The 18,514-nt window shown below is 36.1% G+C and overlaps 1 protein-coding gene across 1 annotated transcript; it reads right to left on the minus strand.

The window, feature by feature from the left end:
• Window positions 1–781: 781 nt before the first annotated feature.
• On the minus strand, window positions 782–18,195 carry LOC115607265 (formin-1-like). Its single transcript, XM_030484361.1, has 3 exons — window positions 17,687–18,195; window positions 911–2,560; window positions 782–827 (listed from the first exon to the last, which is right to left on the minus strand). The coding sequence occupies exons 2-3, from the start codon at window positions 2,456–2,458 to the stop codon at window positions 819–821; spliced, it is 1,557 nt and encodes a 518-aa protein (XP_030340221.1). The 5' UTR covers window positions 2,459–2,560; window positions 17,687–18,195; the 3' UTR covers window positions 782–818.
• Window positions 18,196–18,514: the final 319 nt, after the last annotated feature.

The raw sequence follows: 18,514 nt of genomic DNA on the forward strand, positions 1-18,514 counted from the left end.
CATTGTGACATGACTTCTGCATGCAACCCTTTTAAAACCCAACCTTTTGTTGTTACAGAATTTACATCAACCTCTCGTGACTAAATGGTCAAAGCACCAGTCCTATACTTAAGGCAATGTAAATTATCTTGCCCAGATAATGTTCTATCAGTTAAATTAAACAAACTAAAAAGAACATTTTGGATAACAAATTTTACAATAACATTTTGACAGACTAGAACACAGCATAGGAAAAGCAGGAAAATAAAGATGTAAACTTTTTTTATTTTATATAGAAAAACATTTTAGTAACTTTGGTCAAGAGGTCATTCAATAACAACTGGAGTGAATATAAGCTGACATAAAATGTGCATCTGAAAGGAAATCTTGTATAGCTGTAACTTTTGTTAAAAAAAAAAAAAACAACTTTTCACTCAATCCTTAAGTAGTGAAAAATACTTTCATTGCAAGTACACTATTTATTATTGAAGGCTAGTATTAAAAAAATACTCCAATACTTTCATGGCTGGTCAATTCTGTTAGTTTAAAAAATGAAATAGGACTGACCTGGACAGAAATTCTGCTGCGTCTCAGTAGTTAATTTTTCTTGTATGGCATGCTTTTCAAAATGCCCTGCAGTTGCATTCTGATGTAGGCCTCGTTGTCTGGTGGCAAATCCCGATTCTCCAGGTTCAGAAAACTTCAGATAAAACTGTGGCTCCAAATCACCAAGAGAGAGGTTTATAGCCCCATGTCTCCCATGGCCATAATCAGGGAACACAGATTCGTCCTCGGTGTTCTGTGTTGGCAATGGGAGAATCCGATGATGCAGCTGTGGGCTAGGCAGTCTCGAAGATAACGGAGAAGGAATAGGTGACATTTGTTTGTGTGTATTAGATAGAGGATATGAATTACTAAAAACATTACTCACTGATACTAACGAGGGTGAATGCAGCTTTTTCTCTTCCAGTTTAAGATTATTACTTGTCTGAGAAAGACCAGGACTTTCATTTACAGGCAAGTCCAAAAATAAATGCTTGTTGCTTCCCCGGGATACCGTGGTTCTTTTCTCATATATTGAGCCTGGCAGGTTTCTGTCTACTCTTGTAATTTGTTGCAGTCTCTTCCATTCTGCAGCTTCATCTAAACTGTCGCTCCGAATAACTCTCAGAAGAGCTTTATTGACTGCTCCCACAAGGTTGCGTGACTCATCAGTAATGTGCACTCTCTCTGCTTTGTACTGCAAACCAGAGCCGCCTTGCTCCTCTTCCTTCAGCACAGCGTTTTTAGAGTCTCCAGCAGCTTCATCTACGGAGTATATGTCAGTTCTTAATATAAACTCATTACTTACTGTTGTGAGAACAGGAGGAATGGTTTCTTTATCTGTGTGAAAATCAGGTAAAGACTCTGAAGGGTGTTTGTCAACTTTTTTAATACAAGCTTCTGAGTCCTGTACTTCAGCAACAACTGTGATTCCTGGTTTCTCCCTGCATACTGGCTCAGCATACTTGCTACTTTTCAAGCTTTTAGCAGCTGCAGATTTACTTAATGTCTCGAGTTTGCTAGATAGACTGTCCTCAGATGACTTTACCAAAGAGATACTCTGTTGCACTTTCATAACTTCAGGGATGCATTCTCCATTATCCACTAGTTCAACTGTGACTGTGTCATTGTCTTTTGAGCTAGAACTTGGTAAGTCAGCATCCAGTTTCACAGCTTTGTTGCTTTCAAGAAAACACCCCTCTTTTATCCACCTTTCTGGTTGTATACTATTGTCTACTGGTAAATCATCCTTACCTTTTATTGGTAGCCAACTGGAGGCAGAAAAGGAACTGGGAAAACTCTTGGTAGGAAATCTTGTTGGGAGCATTCTCTTATTTTCCAGTTGCATGTTTTGTGTGCTCAGTAAAGAAAAATGTTGTTCATGTATCTTTTTCCGCCCTTTCTGGTGCCTGAACTCCTCAAAGCTCTCTTTCCTTCTATATTTCTTCAATTTTTTGTGATTCAAATTGTCTCTATGTGTGGAAACCAGAAAGAAGTTCTGCTGATGTGTAAAACTGAAGTAATCATCACTTTTAAGTTTTGGGACTCCAGAAACATCCTGTCGCTTTCTCTCTTGATGTCCTGTGTTAAGGTCCAGAATATGATGTGATCTCAAAAGACTGGATAACAGTTTTTCCTTTTCAGCAGTTAGTTTGTACAGTTCAATGAGAATGTCTTTTGTGGTAGTTTGCTTGAAAATAATATCTCCAAAGTTTTCATATGGCTGTTCTTTCAGCTCCATCTGTAACCTCTCCCTTACTTGATAGCAGCTACAGAAACGTTTACTGGTTCTATTCAGTGTTAAACAGCCCTTGTAAGTAAATCCTCTGACTTTGCCCTCTGGAAGATAGAAGCTGATGTAACAAAGCTCCATAATGGGTTTGTGCAATTGAAGGATAGTATGCGTGCCTTCCATTATGCTTGCCAAATTAGTCATTCGTTTAAATTATGTGCTAAGTATTCCAAAGCTTGCATGACATAGCATGTGAGGCAGGGAATGGACAGAAGGCATCTGACTAATCTTCAACAATAATATTGTCTGCTGGGAAAAATAAAGAGAAGCCTGTCAAACTTGATTATGGCAAATTTAATATGACAAATAACAAGCCTGCAGAAGAACAATCTTCCCTCAGTGTTTTCTGATACAAATCTCTTACCTTGAAAAATCTGACACAAAAAGGATGACATTGCTAACACTCATAGTCCTTCTCTCATACATAATTCTTCTGTCTCCAAGGTTCTCAGTTAAGAGAACTGTTCCATAAGGCCACAAAATGTTCACTAAACCACACATCTGAAATGCAATTTACTTTTAAATGTTGTATCTTATTGCCCTCTGTTAAAAGTTGCTGTTGAACATTTAGTAAAAAAGAACCATTCAAGCACTTACGTTGCCTTTTCTCTCAGTCACCGCAACCAGCAACACCATTAAAATGTAATTAGCTCTTGCTGCTCTATTTACCAAGAAAACATTAAAAAAAAATAAAAGGCTGAACAATTTCTTCTACTATTTATCTGTGAAACTGCCATGACATCAAAAAAACTTGCAAGAATTTAAAAAAAAAAAAAAAAAAAAAAAAAATCAGGTTCTGTTTACTTGGCTAGCATATAGGTACCATATAAATCTATTTTGATTCAACATATAATAGTGTAATTGTACTACTACAGGTAAGTTTATTGAGCTCTGTAATTTCTTTTCCTTTGCATCACATTGTATTTTCTTGCTACAGATTAGATCTATTTACATTCGACACATCATAATAGAAGATGGTTTACTAATTTTGATCACTAAATTGGCTTTTTTCCAGAAAGAACTCTACTACCACAAGTAAAGAAGTCTGCAGTCACTAGGAAACACCTAAGCATCAGGGAAAGACCTAAAGTTCAGCAGCGAATCCAGCAGCATGCAAAGCTGGAGAGCGCTGACTCCAGGGCTTCTCTTTGTTGAAAAATGCAGGAATTTCAGTTTTCAGCTTTCAAAACATAAATACGGGATAACTTTCTGTCATTCCAAAATAGTAAAATTCAGTCTCAGGCAACACTAGTTAAAAGGAAGGTGTCACGTTACCATGTCACATATTTCAGTTTTATGTATTTTTCAATATACTAGCATTGTATCAGTTTTTATTATGCAGGGAGTTAAATGTGATAACTTGTTGGCATAATTTCATAAGTAATTAGCAAATCCTAACTCTAAGAAGCAAGCAGCATTTAGACAAAACCTATCCTACCAGCAAGTAGTCATTTATTACAGTGATTTTGATCTTAAGTTTTGTTAAAGCATTGCATCTGTTTATAATGTTCTTTAAATAATTTCAAACTTTCCATTTACTTTGAGTAGTATCACTCTTCATGCTAGCAAAACTCTTAATTTCCATACATAATCCTTGAAGACAGAGGAGTGATCCTAAGGAGAGAGACTAACAGCAAGAACAGTCTTCCGGATCAGCTTCCTAATTCTGTTCACCAGCAGTCGATAGCTACATGGCATGATTCAGAATCTCATCCAGGTATTGGAAGGTGTAGGAAAGATGCAAAACCTTTAGTCAGTACTTCTGTTGAAGACAGGCTTGTTTCATAGGCCTACAAGAACTTCTGAGAAAATTATGCCATACTGTTTCTTCCTGTATTCTTGTTTTAACTCATTGCCTGAGTTTGGAGTTCAAAATATGGACAAGTCTGAGTGCTGCCAAAAAGCACAGCCTCACTTCTAGTCTTCCCTGTCTTCAGCTGTGCATGCCTGCTGCTTTTCTAGTGTGAAAATGAGTGATCATGCAGCCACAGGGTGTGTCACTGGCAGATGCAACTAAGTAGTTCTGCATACAAAAATAATAAGCATCAAAGAAGATTTTTTCATCACAGGAGCAGTCTTGAACCTACTCACTCTTCACCCAAGCAGTAGAGAACACCCTTTATGCTAGCAGTTTGTCAGTACCTCACCTTAGCCAAAGCTAAGGTGCCCCTCAAGTAATCTACTGCCCCTCAAAACTGCCCCTCAAGAAATCTACTGTGGTGAGCTCCATCAAACATGAGCTAGTTAACACGTGGACATTTCCATAAATGAATGCTCAGCAGTGCCAGCTAATGCATGCTGAGCCAGTTTTTACTTACAGAAGTTTACTGAGGAGCAGAATTTCAAGAGTTACTAGGCAAGGAAATGGATGGCACAGTCCATATTTTGGTCCACTGGCAACACACAGCTGTTAAACTAGGAAGAAGAATAGTCAACTGGGAAAAACCTAGCTAGTGAGAGTGAGGGTGGATATCCCAAAGAGACCAAATCTATGCTTAGCGTTAAGGAAGATGATGCATCACATCGAAAGTATTTGTCACTGAATTGATTTAGAAAACAATAAAAGGAGCAATAGGAAAAAAGGGAATTTTTGGTGGGGATTTTTTAATAAATGGAGCAAGGTTGTACTATGCATATTTCACAGTCTTATCTAGAAAAAAACTTAGTTAAATTAGTCTGTATTATTTTATGTGTTCCTTTGTTTCACCTCAAATGACACTGCATTTTCTCACTGAAATATGATTAAGTGACTAGAAGGAAATAGCATCATGGAAACTATAGACCCAGTAGCTATAGACCCAGACATTATGGTAAAATTTAATATCCTCAAATGACTCTGTGGTATCATAAGGTGAAACTCAGCTCAATTCTGAAGAGTACTTTTTTTTTTTTTTTTTGGACAAAAGAATAAATGTGTAGAGAACTAGCTAGCCCTCACCTCTGCCACACAAATTTGCTAGGCTATGCCCTCCCAAAACACAAGCAGTTTCTCTAATCTAATCTGATCTTTAAGTCATTACATGACTGAAATGAGACTTATCGCTCTCCCTTAAATCATATTGCAACTAAAAGCTCTTTTTCAGTTACAAGCAAATAAATCTATTGAAGATTTTTTTTTGTTTGTTTGTTTGTTTGTTTGTTTAATGGTACCAACTTTGACAACAACCTGTCAGGCCAGCTTAGGCCTGTTTTACAGGTTACACCTCATTAGATCTCTTCTTAGTTACATCAAACTAAACATTGGGTTTGATGCACACATACTGACACATTAAAATGTACAATCACCTTGAAGAGAACATAATACCCCTCCTTATAATGAAAAAATTTACACATACTTTAAATCATATTAAAAGTGAGCTTTAGAGAAAACCAGTAATAATAACAATAGCAGTAACAGAAAGAACACTGTTACTATTAGGCCAAAGAAATATTCTTTATCAAATTTTTCATTGATTTAAAAGATAACGTGATACCATGTACTGCTGCACTGTTTAGTGGCAATTTGAAGCTTATTTCTATTAATAGATACACTCTTTACTAAGGAAACCTTTTTCTCTCCAGTGCCTTCCACATCTTATTCAGTCTTTTAATAATATTCCATAAGGAAACAAAGTGAACTCTTTGCTCCAGGAGCAGCAGCATTATAAGAAACTATCAGGAGAACTATGTTAAGGAAAAGAAACTGGTTAAGGACTTTCAAACTTAATTACAGCACTAGTTCCCCAGCTTTTCTGTTCATTTTGCAATCTGTTAATAATCCTACTTCTGTTTGCAAAATTTATTACAGGGAGTGAATTTTTGTAAATTAAAGGATTTTTTTTATTTTTTTTTTTAGTTCAATAACAACAAAGTATGTCCCAGATTTAGCGCTTCTCAAAGTCTAGGGACAACACATCCATCCATTTTGCTGTTCAAAATGTGCTCTTAGGAAGCCAGGTCTATAATTGGAATATTTAAGAATTTGTGTAATAGTTTGAACACTACTGCCTACTGTTAGTTTAAAATACCACTGTTCTCAGCTTCGAAAGTACTGAGCTAGCAAAGAGTTGTTAAGGAATAAGAAATAGAGTCTATGCCAGAGAAGTGCTTTATTAAATTACAGATCTCATCCAATGGCACAAGTATTAAAACATATTAGACTATAGCTAACAAATTCACATGAAACATTAAGGAATAACACAGAACACAAGGTTGAAAGTCGTTAAATTTATCCACAATAAAGCAGAGCTTTGTACACCAATACAAATTTTAAGCATAAATGCAAAATGTAGTAAATATACAAACAAATTGATAAATAAAATACCAGAAAAGCATGTCAAAATGCCTTGGATCCTGAACAATCTTTGGCTACGTCATTCTGTTCAAATTAATCCAACACAGGACTGAGTCCATGAAACAAAGTAATCTGAAACTCAGCCTTCTGAATACACTATCTTTGTGATCTGAAGATAAGGAAATCTGAGTATCTTGAAATCTAAAATCATAACTTCAAAAAATTATAATCTACACATGTCATGCAAAGTTAATTGGTTTTAAAAGTTTCTAGGTTGACAAAATAATATGATGACATCTCACTAGAAACAAATACACTCTAGAAGCCAAACTGCCCCATAGTTGTTCCTGGTCCTTTACAGACCACTGTCTCATTTGTAATAGTTCCAAATAAGCGTATTACCTTTTTAGTACACAAGAGATGAAAAAAAGCAATGATGATACTTTGGGGTTTAGAACTAATGCTCACCATTTATACTTAAACTTTATATTACATTTGACTAGTCGGGTTGGGACACAAACATAAAATACATATATTACACCACCTCATCTCTAAAATTGTTTAAAAAAAACATACACTGGAAAACTAGAATGATATGGAAATTACTGACTTCACTAATAGTTTAGTTTCTGAAATGATAACAATATTTTTAAAACAATGACCTTCTTCACTACAAAACATCACAATTCCTAATATTTTTAGTTGTACTCTTAGCAAGAAAGTCCCTTTATTCAGATTCTTGCTCCTATGATTTGAGCCAGGTGACCTCCATTACAATTTATCTAAGTTAAATGCCAGGCATACTGATATTTTTCCTTATTACAACCATATAGTTCTAGTTCCAACTAGTTCCATCCATCTGCACTAACTTGCTAGTGACCCCTTTCTAAAAGCCACATGGTGAGGAGAAGCTACATAAGCCTTTCAACCAAGGAACAGGGAATTATAAAAAATTGCTATTGCAAAAGCAGAAAAATTTAAAAAGGATACCTTAAAGGGTAATAACTATCATAGAATCATTTAGGTTGGAAAAGACCTTTAAGATCATAGAGTCCAACCGTAAACCTGACACTGCCAAATCCACCACTAAACCATCATAAGGGTATCTTTAGAAAGCTATTTTTCAAAGACCTCAGAATGAGATGTATGTCAATGATATTCTTGAAACTGATCTTTCCTATTCAGTGCATTTCTTAGTATTGGTTGCTTATAAAACAGCTTAACTCACCATAGTGTTCCTTCAACAAAAATTCTGGCATGCCCTTCTGTTAGTAGCTTCCATTTTACAGTAGATACATGACCCATAAAAGAAAAAAAGGTTTCCAGTACTACACTTCCTATAAACATGTTTCTCCTGATATTGTGTTGCAATCTCTGCTTAAAACCAAGTACCTGCTATAAACTTAAAAAACAATAAAATATACTCCTTAAAATCCATATTTCAGTGCTGACTTCTTTCTTATATGATTTTGAATTTGAAAGACAGAATGACAGAAAATACAAACTCAAAGGACAAGACAGAACAATGAGGATGAAGGAGATATTAAAATGGATAACAGAGTGAGGAGAAGAAAACACCCCGTTGATCTTCAAATGCCAGAAGTTAGCCAAAGATTTATGCAGATACAGATATGTGCTTGAAACCCCTCTTCTCAAACACAAAACTTTGAGCAGTCAAAACGCTGCCCATTTTCTATGCCTTGAGAAAAAACAATATTCCATCTAAACAGTGGATATTTTCCTGAAAATGTTCCTCTAGCATGCCCATCTTTCTGCAAATTGAAAACATTACAGACCTCCAAACCAGAAACTAATAATAACAAGTATATCTGTTACCATATCAATCTTTTTACCTACTTCCAGCAAAATATTGTGCCAAATAATTCTCCATCTTTCTTCCAACAGCCACAAAAGTGAGCCAATATAGCTTTAAGAGACTAACGCTTCTATAGCAACTTGTGCTAGCTTAGGCAGGACCAACATGAAGAACTACTTTCTCCGAGATCAGCTTTGACTGTATGCAGGAAGAAGAGGTTTTAATGTTTTGTAAGGAACTTCTGCATTGCTTACAATTAAAAGGTATGCAAACATAAGGCTTCTTTTCAGATTTGTAGGAAATTATATTAGGCAGACTCTTTTGATTCACAAAGCATTAGCAAGCTACAACTAATTAGATGAACTAATGGTGCTCTTGTAACCCTAATAGAAGCTCCAGGTTACCTGACACTCCTGATGCATTAGAGCCAATACGTCTTCCGAGGTACACTCAAATGGCCGCTAGCACAGTAAAGATGGACCAGGTAGTTTATATAGTGTTTGAAACAACAAAACTTGATCCATAAAGAGGTAAACCATCCTTTTAATCATCCACCAATCAAACCACATTCATGGTTTCCTATTGATTTCCAAATTACAATATCAACATATGACCAGACCAGGATATTTATGCTCTGCTAAAAATGAGAAAGTCTCATTTTCACTTCCTCATAAAAGTGGTATATGTGAAGAACCACAAACACATGCTTCTGGTTTCTCACAAAGCTGTCTGAGGCCACAAGACAGCCTTGGTAAATCACTTGGTAGCAGCAAGTCTACACAACAGGAATCAAAGGAATGGATATAGGGTAACGATCTGACAAAAGAACTCTTTCTGTATGACAACCACCATTACATGGATGAGAATAGATGGAACACATATAAAAGGGAAATATAATCTCCAGATAATAAGCACTTTTAGATTTGCTATTAAATTTTGTCACCTAATTCATCTTAAAGTTCACAGAATGTTTTGTCTTCCAATTAGACTAAGTATTTCATTGAAATCTCTTGGAGTAACACACAATAAATTTTAACAAAAGAAGAAACTATCACAAGATTACGGAAAGCCATTATCTTGAAATGTGTAATAATTACAGGCTTTACGATATTTATATTTCATCTAAAAGGTGATGTACATTTTAAGAGTGATGCTGGAATGAAGATCACATAACAGAAATCTCTCTTAAAACAAAAAATTTTCTGCTGATGATTACAGTTGAAACAGAACATTACAATTCCACAGAAATATTAAGATGTTAAAGACTCGAACTGAATTTTGCTTGTTAGTGCATTATTACAGAAGAAAGCACATGAAAAGGAAGAAAAAAAGAGAAGCATGGAGCATATTTAGAAACCCAATATGAAATATTTAAAATATATAGGATTATTCCCCTAATTCCTCAAACCCATTTTCTGAGATGGCTAAATACAAAATTTAAAAAAGAAAAGCTCTGTAGGCTGTTCCTACATTCTAATTGTTCCAAATATTCCCAACTTAAAAGTACTTTTTTTTTTTTTTTCAGAATTTCACTGAATTAAATTTTTGCCATTGGCTTTTTCAATGGTAGAAAAAAATTACACAGATGGAAAATAATTAAATAAATAAATAATAATCCCGGATGACACTCCTGTCTTTTACAGCAAAAAGAGAAGGGGAAAGAAAGAACACAGCATGTAATATTTGAAAAGTCTATTTTTAAAAATCCAGATAAGAGTTTTATCACTATACTGCAGGTTGAGCAAGAAATCTAATGTATCATTTCTTTAATAAGTAACTTACCAAAAAAAAAAAAAAAATTTCCTGCCAGGTCTAGTTTTGAACTTGGAGTATAAAGAAGGAAATAACTGCATTTGGAACTACTAGTGATTATAGAAAGACAAATAATTCTTCTTTTAAGGAGCTTAGTTAGGGTATGGGCTGATTCTTGGAGATTAAAACATTATGACTAAGCAAACTGAGAAGGAAGTACACTGGAAGCACTGGCAGATGCTAATGGAAACTGATAGCAAGTAATATGTTTTTCTTCTACTCAAGAGTACTTTCTGAATATAACCCGCCATAATTTGGAAATACACAAAATAATTTGTACAAGTGTTTGTTGGAGGTGTTTTTTTCTGATACTATTTTATCTGTGCTAATTACAGCTTTTGTAATTTCAGTTACAGACAGCAATGAGACCTCTCCCCCCCCAAAAAAGACTGACATGAAAGTTCTCATCCTTTTATAGCCTACAACTTAGTAAAGCAATATGTTGTTTTTCCTCACACAACTGTGTCAGCAAGTTAAAAAAAAAAAAAAAAGGAAAAAAGATGACCCACATGTCCTCATCACTACTAAAATTTTGTTGGCAGAGTTCAACCACACCACAGAACATATTTGCTCAAATCTGTTTGAGAAAGGTGACGAATTTGTAACAAGTTAACAAATGATATTTCCATCACAAACTCTCCTATTTGACTGTTTAAGAGGTTGCTAATAAAAGATTCTGCAATATTACAACTATGAAAAGTCTTTAATGTAATAAGTAGTAAACCAGCAAACATTAAAGAGTGAGCAATGGCAACACATATCCCAATGAAATCACTGTTAACATAGTAACAGTCTGTTTGAAATGGAATATTTCAAGAAGTACAGCATTTAAACAAACAAACTAAACCCCTCTGTACTTCAGTCAGGTTTTTATATTCTTCTGCTCCTGGGCACTTAGCAGGGAAAGAACCAAGAGAACAGATGAGTCAACCATCTTGCTTCAGGTTTTTTTTGGACTCGAACAGAGTTTTCTGACTGCTGAAGAGGCAAACTGCAAGTATCACTACAAACATTGCATTCCAGATAAAAAATACATTCAGCATACAGGACTTGATGCAAGATGTCATTCCCAAGTTTCACAGCCTTATAAATAAGGGAGTTTTTTCTAAGTGATGACAATAGCAATTCTTACAGAATTTAAAGATATTAAATGGGTTTAATAGATTATAACATGATCAAAACTATATTTGTCATTTCTCACCCCACTCCTTCAGTTTTACTTGCAAAAACAACTGCCTTTTAGTTTTTTACTAAGATTTTTTACGGAAAAACTTTTCAGAGGGGAAGATTTGACAGGGAGAATTGCAGCTGACATAACTGAATGCCACAAAGTTATAACTGAAAAGGGGGTCTTATAATGAAACGTGCCTGACCAAATTCAGTATAGATGGCAGTAATCAGTCTTGCTGTTTTTTCTAAATTGAGTATCAGAAAACAAGTTTATGTACATGGCAGATGAAACAGGAAGAAGCTCCATTTTGAGTGATACACGAAACACCAGCCAGACCTTGTTTTGAGCACCAGCATTGACTCTCAGATCTTATTTTCTGAAGGAAACTTTTATATCTAATAGATATTACAGTACTCCAGAGGATGAGGCTGCCCTCCTGGCCGACATCTGCTAGTCCAAGCCTGCAAAACCAGTTACTTTCCACCTTCCTCAACGAAGGCCAAAGTCATCTTCACCATACTCCAGATCATGTTTTCTTCATTTCATACCACATAAGAAACAGGGAAATCCACTGAGTATGTCTACCCAAAATTCAGAAGGGCTAAGGTAGCAGGTCCGATATTATTATGGCAACTTGACTTACACTCTCACCATATCTAGAGGATACATGCACAAACACGATTCAAAGGGATTCAAAAGATACTTATAAACAAACAAACAAACAATACCCCAAACTCTCTTTGCTGGTAAGAAGAGTATTTTACCAAATCTGGAAATTAAAAAGAATTATTTAATCTATCTTAAAATAAAGACAGGGTTTATTCCCCTTCAACAGCATTACATGGTATTCTGCACTTTATTAATTATGCATTAATGTAGCATATATATACCTTACTCAAACAAATAACTGTCCCCTAAAAATTTCTGTACCTAAAATGAATACTCACAATTAAATCCTACAACTTAAAATTGAAAATTATTTCTGGGTATGTGTACAAGGGCTAATATAGAGGGGCTGAAACCATACAGTGATGTAAAAATAACAAGCAAGAAGAAAGATCCTTTGCCTCAGGATCCAGAGGTCTTAATGAACAGCTGTACTACTCAAGCCAGCTGATTTTCAAGTAATAAACAAAAAAAAAAGCCATATTAGACCAAAACAGCTTGTACAGACCTCTATTCACATGTCTAAAATGTAATCTTTCTATATTCCAATAGAAACGTACTATATTATCAGGGAAAGTAAAACAAAACAAAACTTTGCACTGATAGTCAAACAAAATAATATAAACTTTCAAGACCAAGATCAAAATAATATTAACTTTCAAGATCAACTTTCAAGATCAATTATGACTTTGGTCTAAAACTGCACACGTGATTTTTCCCAGTTTTAACCTAGGGGAAACAATTTTTATTTTATACTTTATCAATGGTTAATTTTTACAGGATACACAGTAGCTTGTTTACGCTTCTGGCAGTAAGTACAGGATATTTGTACAGAAAAGCAACATGAATTAAATAAATATTTTTTAAATAAAAGAATTGTCGTCTTCTTAATCTTTGTCCAAAAGCTTTAATTTTGCATGTTCAGACAGCAAAGTCTTAAGGCAAGAGCTGCATCTTGTTCTGTTTTGTATTGCTTAGCATCTTTAGTTTCACTAAACAAAGACATCAGATTTTTTTTTAATTATTGCATGTCCATGCTTGTTAGTGCCATGATGATATTTAAATGAAGCATTTATTTAGTACCTAGCCTTTCAGACCAAAGGTCTTTTGCCAAACTTCACTTTCAGAGATACATCTGGCATACCCATATATTCTGAACTTTAAACCCAATAGAGTAGTTAAGAAAAGCAAAGGAGAAGAAAACTAAAAGGCTATGTTGTATCTTTGAGCTATTTCATGAGCAAGGAAAGTATTTCCAGCTGCAAAAAGTTTGGACCAACTGCAAAAGGAGGTGTAAGTTCCAAGGAAGCTTCAGTAGTGAAGACAGAAGAAAAATTAAATTTAAAAGAATAATAACAGCAATTAGAAAACCCTCTAATAAAAACATATTATACCTTTAGGAGAATCCTTCCATAAAATCCAGCAAGCTTTGAATATATCTTTCTGCAGTGAAAGGTCAAAGATGCTGTTCCACATTAAGTTCTCAGGGAGCAAGAACAATTTTCTGAAATAATGTATTTAACAAGTTAACGAATCTATCTTTAATTATGCATATTGTAAAATATTAAAAAAAAAAAAAGTAATGCAAATTTGAGAATAAACTCAGAATGCTTTTTAACTTTTCCCCCTTCACTTCAGTGATCTTGGAATTACTTTATCCTTAAGGAATACTGGGTTGTGTCAAAAATTATATTTATCATTCACGTTTTGAAAACCTTGGTTGTACTGGATAAAATGGGATGTAATGACTCATGATGATCATATTAACACTTCAAAGAAGGAAGTGTTAAAGCAGAGAAATATGGTTATATTTGTTTTCTTCAGTGCAACTTTTTGCTAGCAGCATTTCATACACAGCTAAATGTTTTTGACATATGACTACAATTAACAAAAAATTATAAACCAAGTTCCTATCCATCTCGGAGGAGAGATAACTGGTTTTCCAAAGGCCTGTTAAACAAATAAGTACTTAAGTATTGGGTTTTATATATACATTTAGTCTTGTTTATCTATCCTATGCAAATCAATTAACATTTAAAAGTCTAGAAAATGGTTAATTGCTTATACATCATTGTGATTTTCTTGGTCTGGGGCCTATCATAGAAGACCGTACTTGGAATTTTCATTAAATTTTTCAAGTGTGTCAATAGGCAAATGCACTTTTTCCAATAATAATGTTTACAAGTATTTATAAAACTCAAATTGTTTTAAGATTAAACAGGTTGCATAGATCCCCCCACAGGGATCTAACTTTAACAACAAGACAACCCTCATGGAAAAAAAGCAAGAAGATTAAAACATGAAGACACACTATTTCAGTGTAATAAGCTTAAAATATAGCAAGATAAAAAGAATGGCTTTGAGAAATATGTCAAGTTAAATCTTGATGTAATAAATACTGATTTTACTTCAAGATTTCAGTAATACCATTTAAAATAATTTATAAGATTTAACAACGCCTTAAATGGAGGACAGAAGCAATTCAATATTAAGAATTTACAGGTCTTACATAATTTTCTAAGGGCCCAACTCAACAAAATATATATGGTATCATGGAGATACTAAGCCATCCATTATCACCACACAGAACTGGATTGAAAATCAAGCTGAATGTCCAAAATAATGATCAGAGGTTCAACCTTCTATGGGAAGGGAAAAAATAGCAATATCTGCAGGACTAGGAGACAGTTACTTGGATAAGAATTCATGCAGTACATTTTGTGTGCTTTCTTTCCCTGTTCTCAGATGCAAGTGCTGAGACTCACTATACATACTATAACTCTACTCTGGCAACACTTACAGGGAAGCAAAATCACAAACGTTAATCTGGAAAGACATTATGAAAGTGCATAAGGTTTTAAATGATCATGGCAAACAGCAAAAACCTCCCTCAGTCTCCCTGTTGCTGGCAGCTCTAGAGTCTATAGGCTCCACTGTCACAGAGGACGATTGAATTAAACAGATAATTAAGCGCACAACCAGATAAAAATAATCAACAAAAATTACAAGGACTGCTTGTTGTGCTTGGTCATTAAAATATTAATGCAGCCTTTACTCTTACTGTCTCCAAGTATGTGCAAATAAACCTGGATGGTCACAACTAGAAATAGCAGGGAGACATGGTTATTAATAATAAAAAATGGGGTTGGGCATAGAGGAATAATGTATAAATATATAAAAATGCCGAAACAGTAGAAACAATTTATATCCAATTAAGGTTCAGATTCCATTGAGTTATATCTATTTGATCACTCCACGACAGACAGTGTCCTGCCTTTTTGGTGCTCTTCATGATACCTAAAACTAATGAAATATACATTCAGATTATATATTTTGAAAATCTTATGACATCTAAGCTAGAAGAATTTCTTTCATGCCAAAATAGCTAAACCAGATTTAAAAGCTGACAAATGTTCTCAGATGCCAGCAAGCCTGGGTGGAGAAAGGGCTGCTAATTTTTGAAAACACTAATACAGAGGCACAGGGAAATTTTTTCTCATTCAGTTCTCAAATACTATATAGTAAAAAGCAGAATGCTTTTTACATACTTCTTTACATAGACAAATTTAATCAAGAGCTGTTCTTAAACAAAGCAGAAAAATTATCTGTTTTTGCTGCCAGAGAAAAAGTGGGTTGTTAAGTCTTTTCTTAGTTAGGAAATCGAACCAAAAAAACCAAAAAAACCAACCCAAAACCAAAAAACCACAAAAACCACAAATAAAACCAAACCAAAATCCACAAACAAAACCCCAGCAGTTCTTCATGTCCCAGACAGAATTGGCTCTTCGCCACATTTTTATATCCTTAACAGATGTCAGTATAAAGCTGACATTCACTACCTTGGCACTTATTTTGAAAGGCAGCCATTTCTCAATTTTCTATTTGATATTTGCTTATAGCTTCCACAAAAAGAGGTCTTTGGTTTCTAATCGTTAAGCTTTCTCAGAGTGAGATTTTCTCCAGTTTGTCATCATCTTACAGTAACAGGCTGATTTCTTCTTTGAAAAGAATTAACAATTTATTTTTTAAATTAAGAGAACAAGGATTGAATCATGGATCAGTACTTCAGTCTTACCCTAACAAGTTGCAAAATATTAGGGAAACATTCACCTGCTGTTCACTACTTACTACATGATTAAGTCACCCAGGCCAATGCAGCTGTATACCTTACAGAAACATCTATAAAAACCCACAAGGAAACATGCATGTTCATGGCACTTGACTTTTAATGAGATAGGTGGCACTCAAGTCAAAACCAATTTCCATTGTTAAAAAGGCATTTCACAAGATGGCTTGATTTCATACCAAACAGCAGCTCTCTACCCTTACACATTCTGTCTACAGTCCTTCAAAATAAGTTAATGATGTTATGGATTGACAGTTTCTTTTTTTTTAGTAAGACAAAAAGCATTTCTTCTTTCTCTCTTCCATTGTCCATTTAATTCAAAGTGGCTGAACTATTTCTGCAGAAACTTACCAAAACAAGCCAATTCACCTGCAAGCACAGGCCAAGCTACCTGAAAAGTGAAAGTTTCAGATCATCATGTGTAAGTGATTTACTTCATAGTAATATTACAGATAGATATACTTGTGGAAAAATTCTTAAATGTGTCATGATGGTTTAATGATAACACTTGCACAAAGCATTTCTACAAGTAAAATGATCATTATATCATCACAAACAATTCAAAGGATGGATAGAAATAACTAAAATTAGGAAAATAATCAAATATTTTCTATAATTTCTCAGCTATTTTAAAGTGTTGATTCATTTTCTGTGAGACTCCAAGAAAGTAAGGACCCACTATGATTCCTGTTACACTCTTGGGAAAACTGGTATCACAAGACAAGTCAGTGGGACGGCCGGAAGGACTAAGTATATACAGTTCCCGGACCAACTCTCTGTCAGTTGTATCATAATGTGATTCAACATTGTGCTGAAGAAAGGAGACCATGCAAGACAGCAAGAGAAGGATTTCTTTGGAATGACATTATGTGTCCTTTTCCTACTTGTAAAAGATATTTGGAAATGTCATTACACAAATGCATGCTACCACAGGGTAACAGTTCAGCAGCCTCACCTGCAATGGTGACTCCCATGAGCTTTACAATATAGAGTAACAGATTGTCTGAACGTTGTAAATATTTATCATGTGTTTTCCACTCCTCTGCCCTCCTGAGTGCATGAGGCTATTTGCACTCGCCAAAAGCTACAGAATTGTAACAATCTGCATCCCCCACTTCACTGTGCCCATCCCATACTTTAATTTAGAAGAAAAAAGAGCATACAGATTTAAGAGTAATTTTGGGGCGGGAGGAAGTAATCCAGTAACAACTTACATTAACAGCGCTGACAGGAAAGGGGGAGGGAAGGGGGCAGGGAGGAAAGTCACGGGCTTTCTCAGGAGCGCAAGAGAAACTAAGAGATCCCAGTTTTTATGATCCCGCAGAAGAAGCTATTTATAAGTAAACATCGAGCAAGCGGACGAGATGCAAATGAGGACGAACTAGATCCCTTCTTTGCAGTCTTGAGTTAGTGGTTTTATTTTCTAATCCATTCGATTGCGACAGAAGCTACTGCAGGGAACCGAGCAGATGGGCAGAGAGGTAGAGGAGCAAACGAAAGGGCATTACCTTGCGAGAAGCGGAGCCCTGGGTTCAGATGCTCCCGCTGCTGTCTGAGGTGCAGCGGAGGACATGCGATGCTGAGTGGCTGCGCGACTGCAGCCACCCCGAGCTAGCCCTGACCCCGGAGCTCGCCCCGAGCCAGCCCTAGCCCCGGTCCCGGCCGTCCAGCTCATTCCCGACGCAGGAGCCCCTGGCTGTGCGCGTGCCTCACCAGCCCCTGACGGCGGGGGAGGTGACACGAAGGGATTGACAGAGGAAGTGACCAATCGCGGGGCTGCGGGGCTGCGCGGCCGCCCGGCACTGAGGGCAGGCGGCGGTGGGCAGCGGGAGCCCCCGGCATCGGGGCTGCGGCTGCAGGCGTGCGGGGCGGTGGGCGGCCTCTGCCGTCCCCTGCGGAACGCTGGCGACGGGCCGGACGGATTTTGTGGCTCTCTGGGAGGGCCGTCGCTGTGCCATTTATTCTTGCCGCTTAACGTGTCGGGAAAGAGATTCTCCAGCGAAGTGCGGGTTTGCGGGGTGCTAACGCATCAAGGCTCCTGCCTGTGTATTTTTGTCATAAACTGCCTTTGCGTAATCCACCAAATCTGTTCTCCGCCTGGAAGAGCATCACTGCCAATCATGGAGCTACCGCTTACCGCAGAAATTGCAATTGGCCCTTAAGTAAACCAGACATAAATCTGAACTGCAGCATTAGAGGACAAGGAATCCTGTTACCCTTTACTTCTAACACTGCTTGAAGAGGTAAATCACAACACAGGCTTGTTTCCTAAAGGACCTTACAAAATACTTAGTTATTTCAAGGGACAGAATTTTAGGTGGAGCAAGAAAATGACC

The sequence above is a fragment of the Strigops habroptila genome, chromosome 4, assembly GCF_004027225.2.
Source record: "Strigops habroptila isolate Jane chromosome 4, bStrHab1.2.pri, whole genome shotgun sequence".
Taxonomy (NCBI): domain Eukaryota; kingdom Metazoa; phylum Chordata; class Aves; order Psittaciformes; family Psittacidae; genus Strigops; species Strigops habroptila.